Source organism: Oncorhynchus keta, chromosome 22 (genome assembly GCF_023373465.1).
Source record: "Oncorhynchus keta strain PuntledgeMale-10-30-2019 chromosome 22, Oket_V2, whole genome shotgun sequence".
Taxonomy (NCBI): Eukaryota; Metazoa; Chordata; class Actinopteri; order Salmoniformes; family Salmonidae; genus Oncorhynchus; species Oncorhynchus keta.
In genome coordinates this window covers 16,244,077-16,262,707 of record NC_068442.1, presented here as the reverse complement: position 1 = coordinate 16,262,707, position 18,631 = coordinate 16,244,077, and the positions used below count along the sequence as shown (strand labels likewise).

General features: G+C 43.2%; 1 protein-coding gene across 3 annotated transcripts in view; it reads left to right on the top strand.

Moving 5' to 3' along the window:
• Positions 1 to 18,631, top strand: part of LOC118401133 (furin-like) — a 169,490-nt gene that overhangs the window by 104,465 nt on the left and 46,394 nt on the right. For all 3 annotated transcript variants that reach the window (XM_035798402.2, XM_035798401.2, XM_035798400.2), the window contains exon 6: positions 2,818 to 2,894. In XM_035798402.2, coding sequence (XP_035654295.1) covers positions 2,818 to 2,894 — 77 coding nt within the window. The remainder of the gene's footprint in view (positions 1 to 2,817; positions 2,895 to 18,631) is intronic.

The window sequence follows — 18,631 nt, the reverse complement described above, 5'->3', positions numbered from 1 at the left end:
CTCCCTAGAAAGGCCAAAACCTAGGAAGAAACCTAGAGAGGAACCAGGCTGTGGGGTGGCCAGTCCTCTTTTGGCTGTGCCGGGTGGAGATTATAACAGAACATGGCCAAGATGTTCAAATGTTCATAAATGACCAGCATGGTCGAATAATAACAAGGCAGAACAGTTGAAACTGGAGCAGCAGCATGGCCAGGTGGACTGGGGACAGCAAGGAGTCATCATGTCAGGTAGTCCTGGGCACGGTCCTAGGGCTCAGGTCCTCCGAGAGAGAGAAAGAAAGAAAGAGAGAATTAGAGAGAGCATATGTGGGGTGGCCCGTCCTCTTCTGGCTGTGCCGGGTGGAGATTATAACAGAACATGGCCAAGATGTTCAAATGTTCATAAATGACCAGCATGGTCGAATAATAGTAAGGCAGAACAGTTGAAACTGGAGCAGCAGCATGGCCAGGTGGACTGGGGACAGCAAGGAGTCATCATGTCAGGTAGTCCTGACATGTACAGTGCATTCGGAAAGTATTCAGAACCCTTGACTTTATCCACATTTTGTTACGTTACAGCCTTGTTCTAAAATTGATTACATTTTTAAAATAGTGGTGGACTCCAATCAAGTTGTAGAAACATCTTAAGGATGATCAATGGAAACAGGATGCCGCTGAGCTCAATTTCGAGTCTCATAGCAAAGGGTCTGAATACTTATGTGAATGTAATATTTCAGTTTTGTATTTTTTATACATTTGCATACATTTCTAAAAGCCTGTTTTTGCTTTGTCATTATGGGGTATTGTGTGTAGATTGATGAGGAGAAAAAAACGCTTTAATGCATTTTAGAATAAGGCTGTAATGTAACTAAATTTGGAAGAAGTGGAGTGGGGTCAATACTTTCCAAATGCACTGTAATTTGCAAGGTTATTGTTGTCAATGCGCTGTTGAAAATGGTGTTTTACCGGAGACACTCTTATCTAACTTTACCTGCTGAACAGGGCTTACAATAGATTTTATTTTGATTGTTCAGGTTCTCCATCTGCAACGGTTTAGGTAATTTCGCTTTAAACAATCAGTGTATATGGTCATTTTTAGATATAAAGGCAGTGGTGTAAAAAATAATTAAGTGAAAATACTTATGTTTTTTAGGGTATTTGTACTTTTACTTTCTATATTTTTGACTACGTTTTACTCCACTACATTCCTAAATAAAATATTTACTTTTTACTCCAATCAATTTTCCCGAGCACCTTAAGGTACTTGTTACATTTCGAATGCTCAGGCAGGACAGAATTATGGTTCAATTCATGCAGCTATCAATATAACGCATTGTCATCCCAACTGCCTTTGATCTGGTGGACTCACGAAACACAAATACTGCATTTGTAAATGATGTCTAAGTGCTGGAGTGTGGCCCTGTCTGTCTGTAAAATACAATCAAACAATTGTGCTGTTTGGTTTGCTTAATATAAGGAATTTGATGTATAGCATTTACTTTTACTCAAGAATGACAATTGGGTACTTTTTCCACAGCTGTACTTTAGTATATTTAAAACCAGATACTTTTACTCAAGTAGTATTTTACTGGGTGACTTTTACTTTAACTTGAGTCATTTTATGTTAAGTATCTGGTTACATTTACTGAAGTATGACAATTTCATATTTTTTTCCACCAGAGTAAAGTTGATCATTTCATGAGGACAGAAACAATCTCACTTCATAAATCTTCCAAACGGTCAAAATGGGTGAAATCCAAAGTTCTGTTATATACATTGGCTATGTCATAATTAATTTGTAAATTATAAATATTGATACATTACTAGCCCCCACAACTTAATCTGCAAAAATGACAGGTTAATTAGTGGGTGATGGTGATTTCAGAACCAAAGTGGAGTGACAAAAAACATAGGCCACATTGCCCGCCCAAATCTGATAGTGGTAGTGGGGTGGTAGATGCCTAGTCTCCCTAATGGCTCACCTAGACATACATAATTTACACACACACACACACACACACACACACACACACACACACACACACACACACACACACACACACACACACACACACACAAACACAAACACAAACACAGAAGTCAGCTCAGAGGCACAGCACATGAGCTCCATCAGCAGCGGATTTTCATTTTATTTATGCAACAAATGTTAGTGTATCGATCGATTCGTTCTCTAATAAAATCGAATCGCACTGAATAATTTACAATTAAAACATATCGTTCCTGTATCGGAGCCCATGTGTCTAGATACATATCAAATCGTCTTGAAAGGGAAAGATGTACATCCCTAATACCTACCTCAAATAAATTTCCAGGAATTGCTTTCGTTTGAGTGCAGCAACAGATGGAGGAAAAGAGACTCTTAAAATCCAATTTCTGCTTGATCTGACAATGTGGTCGGAGGCTTCGTATGGAGGGTGTTACGCAATTGCGGAGCCTTCGGAGACATATGCAGTGGCCAAATCGATCTCCGTACTGCATCTCCGTGCGCTTCTCAAATTTTGGAACAATGCGGAGGGCTCTGTATAGCTCTGCATTGACATGATTGGTTGACGGTAGGTGGGGGCGAGAGGTTCTGTAAAAAACAGAAACTCACGGTCGGCTCTGACTTCTGCGGGGGCCGCATTGCAATAAATGGTGTACTGCCAATGCAGACGTCGGATTGACGATGCAGAGCCTTTAAGGCTATTGAGATTCATCCTGAGAGTGGTCACTCTCACTATTACCATATGCTTACTTCCTTAACATGAAAGGAAAGGATGCTCTTCAGCCATAGCCTGAGTCTCACATCTCAGACACCTGTTTCCGTCTCTGTTCCCAGGACCCTGATGCCAGCTATGATGTTAATGATGGAGACTCTGACCCCCAGCCACGCTACACACAGCGCAACGAGAACAGGTACTGTAATGGGATTTCCCTGCTCTGCCCCACACTCCTAAACTGGACCATACATACAGTACATACAGCCAAATGAGCTATGTCAAAAGTTTGTTAGATTGTGCAAGCTTATTTTGCAGGTTCACTGCATCATGTAACGCTGTTTCTTTCAGAATTGGCCCTCAAGCAAGCACTTGTCTTTCAGTCTGTCTGCTCTCATTTACAAACAGCAACAGCCTACAGCAGTCAAACAACACTGCTTCTCTGACGCAGTGTCATCCATTAATAACTTGAGGGGATTGTTGACTGGTGATTTAATCATATGAAATACCAGTATGCACTGCATTGAAGGTACCCAAGAACACAATGGTAGAGTGGCCAGACGGAAGCCACTCTTCAGTAAATTGTGCATGACAGCCCGCTTGGAGTTTGCCAAAAGGCGCCTACAGGACTCTCAGACCATTACAAACAAGATTCTTTGGTCTGATGAAAGATTGAACTCTTTTGCCTGAATGCCAAGCGTCACATCTGGAGGAAACCAGGCCCAGCTCATCACCTGGCCAATACCGTCCCTACGGTGAAGCATGGTGGTGGCAGCATCATGCTGTGAGTATGTTTTTCACCGGCAGAGACTGGGAGACTAGTCAGAATAGAGGCAAAGATGAATGGAGCACAGTACAGAGAGATCCTTGATGAAAACCTGCTCCAGAGCATTCAGGACCTCGGACTGGGGCAAAGGTTCACCTTCCAACAGGACAACGACCCTAAGCACACAGCTTAGGGTCGTCGAATGTCCTTGGCCCAGCCAGAGCCCGGACTTGAACCCGATCGAACATCTCTGGAGAGACCTGAAAATAGCTGTACAGCAACTCTCCCCATCAAACCTGACAGAGCTTGAGGGATTTGCAGAGAAGAATGGGAGAAACTCCCCAAATACAGGTGTGCCAAGCTTGTAGCGTCATACCCAAGAAGACTCAAGGCTGTTATCGCTGCCAAAAGTGCTTCAACGAAGTACTGCGTAAAGGGTCTGCATTGTGCCCCACCACCCGCCAACCCCTGTTTTGTTGTTTTTATTTCTTTACTTACCTATTGTTCACCTAATACCTTTTTTTCACTATTGGTTAGAGCCTGTAAGTAAGCATTTCACTGTAAGGTCTACCTACACCTGTTGTATTCGGCGCACGTGACAAATAAACTTCGATTTGGTTTAAGGTTTTTTTTTTTTTTTTACATGGGTTAGCTTTATCATTATGGGGTATTGTGTGTAGATTGACTAATACTTTTTAAAAAATGAATAAGGCTGTAACGTAACAGAATGTGGAAAAAGTCAATGGGTCTGAATACTTTCCGAAAGCTCTGTAGATATGTACATTTAGGCATGGATAAAGTGACTAGGCAACAGGATAGATAAAAAACAGTTTTAGCAGCGTATGTGAAGGGTTAGTGCAAAAAGGGTCAACCCCACCACTTCTACCACCACCTCAGAGCCTGAGCAACTTTGTTTGTAGCTAGTGCAGTAGTTTATTTGCCCCTGGCTGATACCACCTCCTCTCTCACAGCTTTTTGGTGATTGAAGTAAAAAAGCGCTGGTCCAAAAGTAAAAGGGGGTCTCCAAAGCGCCTCCTCCTCAGCCCCTCTCACTCCCTCACCGTGACCCCAGCGTGTGGCTGTGTCTTCTGCCATGGCTCCATCTCCCGTGGATGAGATTAGAAAAGGGGGAAACCCCTCCCTGGCCAAACCCTCCCCTAACCCGGACAGCGCTGGGCCAATTGTGTGCTGCCCTTTTGGGCTCCCGGGCACATCCGGCTGTGACAGCCTGGGATCGAACTCAATGCTGTAGTGGTGCCTCAGCACTGCAATGCCTTCGACAGCTGCGCCACTCTGAAGGCCCACAGTCTTTTTGTTTGTTTTTCTCATTTATTTTGTTTCAAAGCTTAACAGGATCTTGCAGTATGTCAGGAAACATGATAAATGAGTCTTTCATAACACTGTCGAAACATATTTCAGATAGAACTAAAATCTCTCCACAGCACAGCATGGTTTAAACTTTCCCATATTTACATTATTTGAGCTGCCTCTGCCTCTACTGTAAATACTGAAGAGATTCAATGCATTTCTACCAGTGAACTGAAAAGGGCTTTGCATGTTGTATCACCAAATGTTTTCCCTTCCCTTAAACAAGAACCCCGCCTTCTTTTAAGCTGCCTCTTTGCTGTACATATTGGTGTGAGTTGTACTGTATCTACTGTACATATTGAAGTGATTTAACAATTGATTGGCATTACCGAAAGCATTTAAGTCCACTGTTTTATTCTGTCTCTACAGAAGAGATTCCCTCTCTCTTTTCCCCACTGGGAGAAAAGCACTTGGTTTGCATTGTCAAGGCCCAAGGCTTTCACTTTAACCAGGGACCTTGTTTCCATCGTTGCCTGGAGTAGTACTAGAGTAGCTCTGCCTAGTACACCCCTGCCCCCCTGTCTGTTTGAGGCAGGTTCCACTCAGTTCTGCTGACTAGGGAACACAGGGCTACTCCTTGGTTGGTTAAGCTTCTCCTTTCCAGATCTGCTGCTGCTGCACAGAACTTCAGAAAACGCACACAGACGGTGCCCTGAAAAATGATTAGCCCCCTTTCTGATTTTCAGTTTTTTTCATATTTTGGACACTGAATGCTATCAGATCTTCAACCAGAACCTAATATTAGATTAAGGGAACCCGAGTGAACAAATAACACAACATATTGATACTTTTTTCATTTATTTCATAAACAAAGTTTTGCAACACCCAATGCACTCGTGTGAAAAAGTAATTATACCTTTAGCTGCGATGACTGCAACCAAACGCTTCCTGTAGTTGTTGAACAGTCTCTCACATCCCTGTGGAGGAATTTTGGCCCTCTCTTCCATGCAGAATTGCTTTAACTCAGCTACTTTGACTATAGGCCATTTCTATAGGCCATGCTCCCGAGTGGCGCAGTGGTCTAAGGCACTGCATCTCAGTGCAAGATGTGTCACCCTGGTTCGAATCCAGACTGTATCACACCCGGCCGTGATTAGGAGTCCCATAGGGCGGTGCACAGTTGTCCGGGTTTGGCGGGGTAGGCCGTCATTGTATATAACAATTTGTTTTTAACTGACTTGCCTAGTTAAATAAATGTATAATAAAAAAAATATTTGTTGCTTTTGAGCCATTGCTTGTGTGTTTTGGATCATTGTCTTTCTGCGTGTTCCATCTGCTCTTCAGCTCACAGATGGATGGCCTGACATTCCCCTTCAGAATTATCTGATACAGAGCAGAATTCATGGTTCCTTCAATGATGGCAAGTCGTCCGTGTCCTGAGGCAGCAAATCATCCCCAAACCATCACACTACCACCACCATGCTTGACCGTTGGTATGCAGTGTTTGGTTTTTGCCAGATATAGCAAAGACTGATCAACAACTACAAGAAGTGTTTGGTTGCAGTTATTGCACCACCAGTTATTGAGTGTAAGGGGGCAATTACTTTTTCATACAGGGTCATTAGGTGTTGCATAACTTAGTTAATGAAATAAGTGTCAACATTTTGTTATTTATTCATTCAGGTTCCCTTTATCTAATATTGGGTTTTGGTTAAATATCTCATAATATTCAGTGTCAGAAATATGCAAAAATTGAGACAATCTGAAACACGGCAAATACTTTATCAAGGCACTGTATACACATGGTACCTAAGCAAGCACATGCACACACAGTACAGACACAGTACACTACACACACAGTACAGACACAGTACACTACACACACAGTACAGACACAGTACACTACACACAGAGTTCGGCTGTTGCTGTCAAGGTAATTATCCAGGACGGAATCAATATCTGACCATGAAATGAGAAGCAAGTGTGTCTGTCAATAGCTCTGAGCACTGTGTGTTTGGAGTGACCTGAGAAGAAATTATAGCAGATGAGTACAGTAAATCCCCATAGAGGCGTGCGGCCAGATGCTGAGTAATGCTCTCCGCCTCCCCACAATGGGATTATATGAATATTTTCATGGGGAGAAAAGGGAACAGGAGACTTATGGCGGAAGCTTACGTCCCCTTCCCCTGCCAAGGCTGCTTCATTTGTATTGGTGACATGCAAGGTTGGGTTTTGAATTTGCATCCATTTAGTAGTTGTTCTGGGTAGCTGCTTTGTACTGCAAGTTGGCAGGACTGGCAGGTACTGTTGAAAGGGTTTCAAGCCAGGTGAGGCTCACTCAAGCAGGTAATTCTTTTGTGCTCCATCATCAGAATGTTTGTCCTCTGTGCTTTCTCTCCTCCTCTCCTCTATTATAGTGCTGTCAATACTGTGGATTGGAGATTAGAGAGGGTGAGAAGAGCCTGAGATTCTAGTAGTCCCAGGTTTAGTTTATTTGTCAGGTGCACAGCATACAGCAGGTGTAAAACAGTTCAGTGAAATGTTTACTTACTAAGCTTTTTCCCAACAATTCAATATCTAGGTGAGAGGAAATAATTTGAAGGAAATAATAAAGTAATAATATAGGTTAAAAAAATATATTTATATACACTACCGTTCAAAAGTTTGGGGTCACTTAGAAATGTTTTTGTTTTTGAAAGAAAAGCACATTTTTTTTGTCAATTTAATATAACATCAAATTGATCAGAAATACAGTGTAGACATTGTTATTGTTGTAAAAAAATATATATTTTTTACATTTTATTTCACCTTTATTTAACCAGGTAGGCCAGTTGAGAACACGTTCTCATTTACAACTGCGACCTGGCCGAGATAAAACAAAGCAGTGCGACACAAACACAAAGTTACGCATGGAATAAACAAACCTACAGTCAATAACACAATAGAAAAAAATCTATATACAGTTTGTGCAAATGGCATAGGAGGTAAGGCAATAAATAGGCCATAATAGCGAAGTAATTACAATTTAGCAAATTAACACTGGAGTGATAGATGTGCATATTGATGTGCAATACTGTGCAAAAAAGTAAATAAAAACAATACGGGGATAAGGTAGGTAATTGGATTGGCTATTTACAGATTGGCTGTGTACAGCTGCAGCGATCGGTAAGCTGCTCAGATAGCTGATGCTTAAAGTTAGTGAGGGAGATGTAACTTCAGCTATTTTTGCAATTTTTCCAGTCATTGGTAGCAGAGAACTGAAAGGAAAGGCGGCCAAAGAGGTGTTAGCTTTGGGGATGACCAGTGAGATATATCTGCTGGAGCGCATGCTACGGGTGGGTGTTGTTATGGTGACCAGTGAAATGAGATAAGGCGGAGCTTTACCTAGCAAAGACTTATCGATGACCGGGAGCCAGTGTGTCTGGCGACGAATATGTAGCGAGGGCCAGCCGATGAGAGCATACATGTTGCAGTGGTGGGTAGATTATAGGGCTTTGGTAGACTGCATCCAGTTTGCTGAGTAGAGTGTTGGAGGCTATTTTGTAAATGACATCACCGAAGTTGAGGATCGGTAGGATAGTCAGTTTTACGAGGGTATGTTTGGCAGCATGAGTGGAGGCTTTGTTGCGAAATAAAAAAGCTGATTCTATACTTAATTTTGGATTGGAGATGTTTAATATGTTTCTGAAGGAGACAGTCTAGCCAGACACCTAGGTATTTTTAGTTGTCCACGTATTCTAAGCCAGAACCATCCAGAGTAGTGATGCTAGTTGGGCTGGCGGGTGCGGGCAGCGATCAGTTGAAAAGCATCCATTTAGTTTTACTAGATTAAGAGCAGTTGGAGGCCACGGAAGGAGTGTTGTATGGCATTGAAACTCGTTTGGAGGTTTGTTAATACAGTGTCCAAAGAAGGGCCAGATGTATACAGAATGCTGTCGTCTGTGTAGAGGTGAATCAAGGAATCACCCTCAGAAAGAGCGACATCGTTGATATATACAGACAAAAGTGTCGGCCCGAGAATTGAACCCTGTGGTACAGCAATAGAGACTGCCAGCAATTTGGACAACAGGCCCTCTGATTTGACACACTGAACTCTATAGTTGGTGAACCAGTCGAGGCAGTCATTTGAGAAACCAAGGCTGTTGAGTCTGCCGTTAAGCATACGGTGATTGACAGAGTCGAAAGCCTTGGCCAGGTCAATGAAGACGGCTGCACAGTATTGTCTTTTATCGATGGCGGTTATGATATCGTTTAATACCTTGAGCGTGGCTGAGGTGCACCCGTGACCAGCTCAGAAACCGGATTGCACAGTGGAGAAGGAGTGGTGAGATTCGAAATGGTCAGTGATCTGTTTTGTTTACTTGGCTTTCGCAGACTTTAGAAAGGCAGGGCAGGATGGATATAGGTCTATAACAGTTTGGGTCTAGAGTGTCACCCCCTGTGAAGAGGGCGATGACCGCGGCAGCTTTCCAATCTTTAGGAATCTCAGACGATGCGAGAGAGAGGTTGAACAATGGCGGCGGATCATTTTAGAAAGAGAGGGTCCAGATTGTCTAGCCCAGCTGATTTTTACGGGTCCAGGTTTTGCATCTCTTTCAGAACATCTGCTATCTGGATTTGGGTGAAGGAGAAGCTGGGGGAGGCTTGGGCAAGTAGCTGTGGGTGGTGCGGAGCTGTTGGCCGGGGTTGGGGTAGCCAGGAGGAAAGCATGGCCAGCCGTAGAGAAATGCTTATTGAAATTCTCGATTATCATGGATTTATCGGTGGTGACAGTGTTTCCTAGCCTCAGTACAATGGGCAGCTAGGAGGAGGTGCTCTCATACTCCATGGACTTTACAATGCCCAAACTTTTTGGAGTTGGAGCTACAGGATGCAAATTTCTGTTTGAAAAAGTTAGCCTTTGCTTTCCTAACTGACTGCGTGTATTGGTTCCTGACTTCTCTGAAAATTGCATATCGTGGGGACTATTCGATGCTAATGCAGTCCTCCAGAGGATGTTTTTGTGCTTGTCGAAGGCAGTCGGGTCTGGAGTGAACCAAGGGCTATATCTGTTCTTAGTTCTACATTTTTTGAAAGGGGCATGCATGTAGTTGGGGGGTTCTAATGGTCAATTCGCCTTTTAAAATGATAAACTTGGATTAGTTAACACAACGTGCCATTGGAACACAGGAGTGATGGTTGCTGATAATGGGCCTCTGTACCCCTATGTAGATATTCCATAAAATAATCTTCCGTTTCCAGCTACAATAGTCTACACTGTACTTCCGATAAATGTTATGTTATTTAAATAGACAAAAAATTGGCTTTTTTTTTCAAAAACAAGGACATTTCTAAGTGACCGCAAACAGTTGAACGGTAGTGTATATGAAAGAAGAAAGGGAAAAAAACACGTGCAAGCTGGAAACAGGTCAGTGCCAGTACCATCATTACAATGTGCAGGTCTACCGGAGTAAATGGGGTAGGTATGTACATGTAAAAAGTGACTGGTAACAGGATAAATACTAATGGTAATAATAATCAATACTAATTAATATAGCAGCAGCGTAAGTGGGTGTGTGCATGGTGATGGGTGTGTGTGTAAGATTGTGAGAATGTGTTGCTAGAGACCTGGGTGAACAGTCAGTGCAGTTAGCTGTTCAGGATTCTTATGGCTTGGGGAAAGAAGCTGTATTGGAGATGTTGGTCAAAAACCCGATGCTCCAGTACCGCTTGCCGAACGGAAGCAGCGAGAACAATCCATGGTATGGGTGATGGGAGTCCATGGCAATTCTTCGGGCCTTTCTTAGACATCGCCTGGCATGAATGTCCTGAATGGCTGGGAGCTCTTCACCAGTGATGCACTGGGCCATACGCACCACCCTCTGTAGAGCCTTGCAGTCGAGGGCAGGAAGTCCAGGATCCTTGCAGAGGGAGGTGTTCAGTCAGAGGGTGCCTAGCTTGGTAACGAGCTTGGAGAGCACTATGGTGTTTAATGCTGAGCTGTAGTCAATGAACAGCATTCTCCCATACATTGAGTTTACAAGACAAAAAGGACACCTTCCTTAAACCCAGCAGCGTTGCAGTTCTTGACGCGAACCGGTGCAACTACTACCATACTCTGTTCAAAGGCACTTACAGTTTAAGTCTGAGTTTTACATACACCTTAGCCAAATACATTTAACCTCAGTTTTTCACAATTCCTGACATTTAATCGTAGTTAGAATTCCCTGTCTTGATCAGTTAGGATCACCACTTTATTTTAAGAATGTGAAATGTCAGAATAATAGTAGAGAGAGTGTCAGGCATATGTGTATAGGTGGCAGGAAAGTCAGGCGCAGGAGAGTCAAACGGAGTGTAAAATGGAGTCTTTTAATAATGTCCTAGTAACATGCTCCATAACACTAAACAGGAAAAGAACATAAACAAATATAGGTACGAAGACCCGTCGCGCACCTATACAACAAAAACACTACACTGACAATAAACAATCTCTGACAAAGACATGAGGGGAAACAGAGGGTTAAATACACATCAGGTAATGAATTGGATTGAAAACAGGTGTGTGGGAAGACAAGACAAAACCAATGGAAAATGAAAAAAAGATCAATGATGGCTAGAAGACCGGTGACGTCGAACGCCGAGTACTGCCCGAACAAGGAGAGGCAACGACTTCGGTAGAAGTCGTGACAGAGAGTGATTTATTTCAGCTTTTATTTCTTTCATCACATTCCCAGGGGGTCAGAAGTTTACATACACTCAATTAGTATTTGGTAGCATTGCCTTTAAATTGTTTAACTTGGGTCAAATGTGTTGGGTAGCCTTCCACAAGCTTCCCACAATAAGTTGGGTGAATTTTGGCCCATTCCTACTGACAGAGCTGGTGTAACTGAGTCAGGTTTGTAGTTCTCCTTGCTCGCACTCACTTTTTCATTTCTGCTCACAGATTTTCTATGGGATTGAGGTCAGGGCTTTGTGATGGCCACTTCAGTACCTTGACTTTGTTGTACTTAAGCCATTTTGCCACAACTTTGGAAGTATGCTTGGGGTCATTGTCCATTTGGAAAACTCATTTGCGACCAAGCTTTAACTTCCTGACTGATGTCTTGAGATGTTGCTTCAATATATCCACATAATTTTCCTACCTCATGATGCCATCTATTTTGTGAGGTTCACCAGTCCATCCTGCAGCAAAGCACCCCCACAACATGATGCCGCCACCGCCGTGCTTCACGGTTGGGATGGTGTTCTTCGGCTTACAAGCCTCCCCGTTTTTCCTCCAAACATAATGATGGTCATTATGGCCAAACAGTTCTCTTTTTGTTTCATCAGACCAGAGGGCATTTCTCCAAAAAGTACAATCTTTTTCCACATGTGAAGTTGCAAACCATAGGTTGGCTTTTTTATGGCGGTTTTGGAGCAGGGCTTCTTCCTTTCTGAGCGGCCTTTCAGGTTATGTCGATATAGGACTCATTTTACTGTGGATATAGATACTGTTGTACCCGTTTCCTCCAGCATCTTCACAAGGTCCTTTGCTGTTGTTCTGGTATTGATTTGCACTTTTCACACAAAGTACGTTCATCTCTAGGAGACAGAACGAGTCTACCTCCTGAGCGGAATGACATCTGCGTGATCCCATGGTGTTGATATTTGCGTGCTATTGTTTGTACAGATGAACGTGGTACCTTCAGACGTTTGTAAATTGCTTCCAAGGATGAACCAGACTTGTGGAGGTCTCCAATTTTTTCTGAGGTCTTGGCTGATTTTCCCATGATGTCAAGCAAAGAGGCACTGAGTTTTTTAGGTAGGCCTTGAAATACATCCACAGGTACACCGCCAATTGACTCGAATTATGTGAATTAGCATATCAGAAGCTTCTAAAGCCATGACATCATTTTCTGGAATTTTCCAAGCTGTTTAAAGTCACAGTCAACTTAATGTATGTAAACTTCTGACCCACTGTAAGTGAAATAATCTGTCTGTAAATAATTGTTGGAAAAATTACTTGTGTCATGCACAAAGTAGATGTCCTAACCGACTTGCCAAAACTATAGTTTAACAAGAATTTTGTGGAGTGGTTGAAAACAAGTTTTAATGACTCCAACCTAAGTGTATGTAAACTTCTGACTTCAACTGTAAATATTTTTGCCTTGGCCATTCACCCTCTGAATGGCACACATGCAAAATTAATGTCTCAATTGTCTGTAAGCTTAAACATCCTTCTTTAACTTGTCTCCTCCCCTTCATCTACACAGATTGAAGTGGATTTAACAAGTGACATCAGTATGGGATCATAGCTTTCACCTGGATTCTCCTGGTCAGTCTTTCATGGAAAGAGCAGGTGTCTTTAATGTTTTGTACACTCAGTGTAGGTATTCCACTTGTAGGGGTGTGCCTATCTCGTCATATTCGTAATCGTATCCATTTCATCACACTTGATACTCGCAATTGGATTTACTCGTATTAGGCTCCAATTCTCAGAGTACAAAACTCAACGGACACTGAAAGCTTAACCAAGTCTAATTCTTCCCAGAGGGTCAATACAGCTGCATTCAGACAAGGACAATTTTACACAAGCACTGATATTTAACCGTTCCTCATAGGCTGTCTCCTCCACAACTGTCAAACATTGTTCTTTACTCCTAGGCAGGACTCTAGTGACACAGGATGTAGTCAATATAACAACGGATGTAGTCAATATAACTATTTGTTCAGCACTTTTAAAATGTACAACAACAGAATTCAGAACATGAGCCGCTCTTACAGTATTCTCCCTGTACACCAAGTCAGAACCGTAGGACAAATAAAGGGGGCATAGAAACAGACAATGAAAGCTCTTACAATATTCAATGATGACACATCTCTAAAAACAGGCTATAGGCTAAATGTGCACCACCAAGTCAGAATAGTACGCTAAATTAGGAGGGCAAAAGGACCAAATTATTAGGGTGAGGCACATGGGCTACAAACAGCTTTATACACAACATACACATAGTATTACTTTCAGCAGCATACAATACATTTCTGGACTCCCCTTTGTCATCAAAGTCTGGCATTCTCTGGATTTATGGTGATGACCACAGATAAGCCTTCTTGGATGGTCACTTCTAAAGTAAGTCTATGGCAACACCCAAGGAGCCCAATTTTTCAGTTTTTGATTTGTTAAAAAAGTGGTAGAGGGCAGTGTGGATTGAGATTGCATTGTCTGTGGATCTGTTGGGTCAATATTCAAATTGGAGGGGGTCCAGGGTGTATGGGATGAAGGACTGGATGTGTGCCATGACCAGCCTTTCAAAGCACTTAATGATTACAGATGTGAGTGCTACAGGGCGGCATTCATTGTAGCAGGTTGCCTTAGAGTTCTTGGGAACAGGAATGGTGGTGGTCAACTTGACGCATGTGGGGATTACAGACTGGGACAAGGAGAGGCTGCAAATGTCTGTGAAGATGCTTGCATGCGCATTCTCTGAGGACGTTCCCTGGTGTTCCATCTGGCCCGCGGTGTTGGGATTGTTGACCTGTGTAAAAGTCTTACTCATGTCGGCCTCGGAGAGCGAGATCACCCAGTCCTCCGGAAACAGCAGGGGCCCTCATGCAAAGCTCTGATTTATCAAAGCAAGCAAAAAAACATTGAGTTTGTCTTGCAGGGAGGCGTTGTTGGGCAACTCACGTCTGGTTCTTCCTTTATAATCCTTTTAAAAAACTATAATCCTTGCCACGTGTTGGAGCCAGTGTAGAAGGATTTAAACGTATTCCTGTATTGTCCTTTTGCATGTTTGATGACTCTGAGGTTGTAACTGGACTTCTTGTATGCGTTTGTGGCCTCAACCGTAGCCTCGGGGTTAGCTGTGATAGCCCTATTTGTGGTGGCCCTGTCCTTTAGCTTAGCGAGTACCTCACCATAAATCTTTTGGTTGGGGAAACAGCAGACCTTCACTGTGGGGACAATGTCTTCGATGCACTTTCTTATGAAGCCAGTAACAAAGGTCATAAGCTTGTCGAAAGTTATCGGCGGAGTCCCTGAACATATTCGCAGGTAGCCTGGCGGGTAGAAGTGTTGGGCCAGTAACCCAAAGGTTGCTGGATCGAATCCTTGAGCTGACAAGGTAAAGAAAATAATAATGTCATTCTGCGCATGAGCAAGGCGGTTAACGCACTGTTCCCCGGTCGCTGATGACGTGGATGTAGATTAAGGCAGCCCCCTGCACCTCTCTGATTCAGATGGGTTCGGTTAAATGTGAAAACACATTTCCGTTGACTCACTTTCCCTATTCCAGTTTGTACTAGCAAAACAGTCCTGTAGCTTATCATCTGCTTCGTAAGACCATTTCTCTACTGAGCATATCACAGGCACTTCCTGTTTTTAAACAGGAAGCAGGAGTATAGAGTTGTGATCTGATTTGCTAAAGGGGGATGAGGGAGGGCCTTGTATGCTTCCTTGTGGGTTGAATAACAGTGGTCCAGAATTTTTGCAGCTCTCGTGGCACAGGAGATGTGCTGGTAAAAGTCATACATCACACATTTTAGTAATGCAGAGTTAAAATCCCCCACCACAATAAACACAGCCTCGGGGTGTACGGTTTCCTGTTTGTTTAAAGCCTTGTACAATGATGATAACAGATGTGAAATCGAAGCATCGGCATTTGATCATCAGGTATTCCAGGTCGAGTGAACAATAGGACGAAACTCTCTGCTCTAGAGTATGCATACCATTTGTTGTTGATGGGGAAACATGATGACAGGGCTGCTGTCCACAGACTTGTAGTTTCTAATCCAACCACCACCCTGTCGGTCTCTGGGCTTGGCCTTAATCCCTGTTACTGTATATCCTATCAATCGGGAGACACAGTGGACGTATCCTGTGACACAGTTCCACTTTGGATCCCTAATTGGTGCACCTTGGTTAGTATGAGGTAGTTCCAGTATACATTTAGCTCTGTGAGGAGAAGCAGCTAGCTGTAGCAGGTCTTCTCACATCCAAAGCACTCTACTGTGACACCCACCCACTGGCATAGTAATGTTTGAATGTCCTCCCTTTGTTTCACCTCCCCTGAACAATCTTCACCTAGTCTGGACACCTCTTACACCCCTGATTGCCTGGCCTGGTTCACCAACTACTTCTCAGACAGAGTGTGTCAAATCGGAGGGCATGTTGTCCGGACCTCTGGCAGTCTCTATGGGGATGCCACAGGGTTAAATTCTCAGGCCGACTCTTTTCGCTGTATACATCAATGATGTCGCTCTTGCTGCTGGTGATTCTCTGATCCACTTGATCCTGGATCTCTGATCCACCTCTAAGCAGACAACACCATTTTGTATACTTCTGGCCCTTCTTTAAACACTGTGTTAACTAACCTCCAGACGAGCTTCAATGCCATACAACTCTCCTTCCGTGGCCTCCAACTGCTCTTAAATGCAAGTAAAACTAAATGCATGCTCTTCAACCGATCGCTGCCCGCCCGTCCATCATACCTACTCTGGACGATTCTGACTTAGAATATGTGGACAATTACAAATACCTAGGTGTCTGGTTAGACTGTAAACTCTCCTTCCAGACTCACATTAAACATCTCCAATCTAAAATTAAATCTATAATCGGCTTCCTATTTCGCAACAAAGCCTCCTTCACTCATGCTGCTGTTGGATTTGACATTTTGAACATTTAGATATTAAATAAATGACAGAAAAGAAGCATAGAATCGATGGAGACTGGGCCTCTGTAGAAAGACAGATAGCTGTGGAATGAGTTGGAATGTGTTGGGGGACGGCAGCAGAACACAGTGTTGATACAGGGGAGACAGATGGACATCTGTGGATTAATAATAATAATAATAATAATAATATATGCCATTTAGCTGTGATGCTTTTATACCAAGAACCTTTGAAATAATTAAACTTAAAGCAGTCATGTTATGCATACATTCTATGTAAAACTGACTATGGTCCAATCCTTGAATCGATTTACCCAACACTACCAGCAAATGGCAGTTATTACAGTGCAGCGCCATGCTCTACCAACTGAGCTGTATGCAGAAGGAGGCTCCAGGTCATCTATAAGTCTTTGCTAGGTAAAGCCCCGCCTTATCTCAGCTCACTGGTCACCATAGCAGCACCCACCCGTAGCACACGCTCCAACAGGTATAATTCACTGGTCACCCCCCAAAGCCTATTCCCCCTTTGGCCGCCTTTCCTTCCAGTTCTCTGCTGCCAATGACTGGAACAAATTGCAAAAATCACTGAAGCTGGAGACTCATATCTCCCTCACTAACTTTAAGCATCAGCCGTCAGAGCAGCTCAAAGATCACTGCACCTGTAAATAGCCCATCCAACTACCTCATCCTTGTTATTTGATTTTTTTGCTCCTTTGCACTCAGTATCTCTACTTGCACATTCATCTTCTGCACATCTATCACTCCAGAGTTTAATTGCTAAATTGTAATTACTTCACCACTACGGCCTATTTATTGCCTTACCTACCTAATCTTACCTTATTTGCACACACGGTATATAGATGTTTTCTATTGTGTTATGGACTGTACGTTTGTTTATTCCATGTGTAACTCTGTGTTGTTGTTTGTGTCACACTGCTTTGCTTTATCTTGGCCAGGTTGCAGTTGTAAATGAGAACCTGTTCTCGACTGGCCTACCTGGTTAAATAAAGGTGAAATAAAAAATGTAAATAAAAAAATAAAACTCATGCAGGGTTGGAGGCAGTTATGTGATACGAAGAGCGAGAGCCAGGTATAACGAAAATGTTTTCCCTCTTTCACTGCCTCTCTTTCTCTCTATTACACAACTTAATCGAAAGCCTTGCCCCCGACTCCTAACCGCAAAGTTCAACACATAAAAAGTGCCCGTCTTTTCAAAGGCCTGGCTATGTTGTTTACCATCTTTCTCTGTTTCTATCTGTCTGAGGCCGTGTGTTTATTTCCCAGACAGCCCAGAGCTTTGAGATGATTCAACAGACAGACTTCAGGAGAGGATGTTGGCAGGTGCCCAACCTTCCACCTTCACACCTGATTCCTCTCTCTCTTTCTCTCTCTATGTCTCTCTCACTCTGTATGTGTGTTCCATTATTACCCTCAATGTCCAGAGAGAGGGACCAGAGGGCTGAATGATTGAAATTGTGCCTGTATGTGTGATGTAAGGCTGCTGTGCTCTTGCTCCAGCCACTTCAATAAGGCCCAGGGCAGTGGGGAGCAGTGATTGAGCCCTGCAGATGGTCTAAGCCCCTGAAACCCCCAGCAGACCAGACACCATCCCCAATATACAGATACAGACACTGAGAAGGCCTGATAAATGGACGATTTAATCAGGTGTGTCAGTGGTGTGAAGAGTTAGTCCTTCCTCGGTGAGACACGGCACGTTTTTAACTGTCTGTCTCATTAGCTTGGCTTGCTTTGTTTCTTTGTTTAGAAGCCTCTTTGTTTGACTGGCTTTATCCCACGAGTCTCCTTTAAACCACTGCCGAATTAATCACTTCATTATAGTTAAAGTGTGTGTCTCATTGAGTTGGCGTGCATCTTCTAAAGCCATTTTCAGAAAGCTTATCATTCAGTTAGGTAGTCTTAATCGCATGAGCCTGGTCGAGTTGCCTGATGAGCGATTCTCTTTAGATGTGCAACCAGAGACGTGTGAGCACTGACAAGGGCAGTAGATTGCCCTCTTCCCAAGGCCTGAAAGAGAGAGAATGCTCCCGATCGATTGGGCTCAGGAGGAACTCCAAGTAACTGTTTGAGCAGCAACCAAGGCTCTAGCTTCCTCTGGGCTCAGTTAAGCCAAGCAAAAAATAACCTAATCCCTTTAGCAGGCCCCTGGATCCAGCCCCATTCACTCACACTGCCACAGCACAGATACCCCACAGCCAAAAGCTCCACTACAGTAGG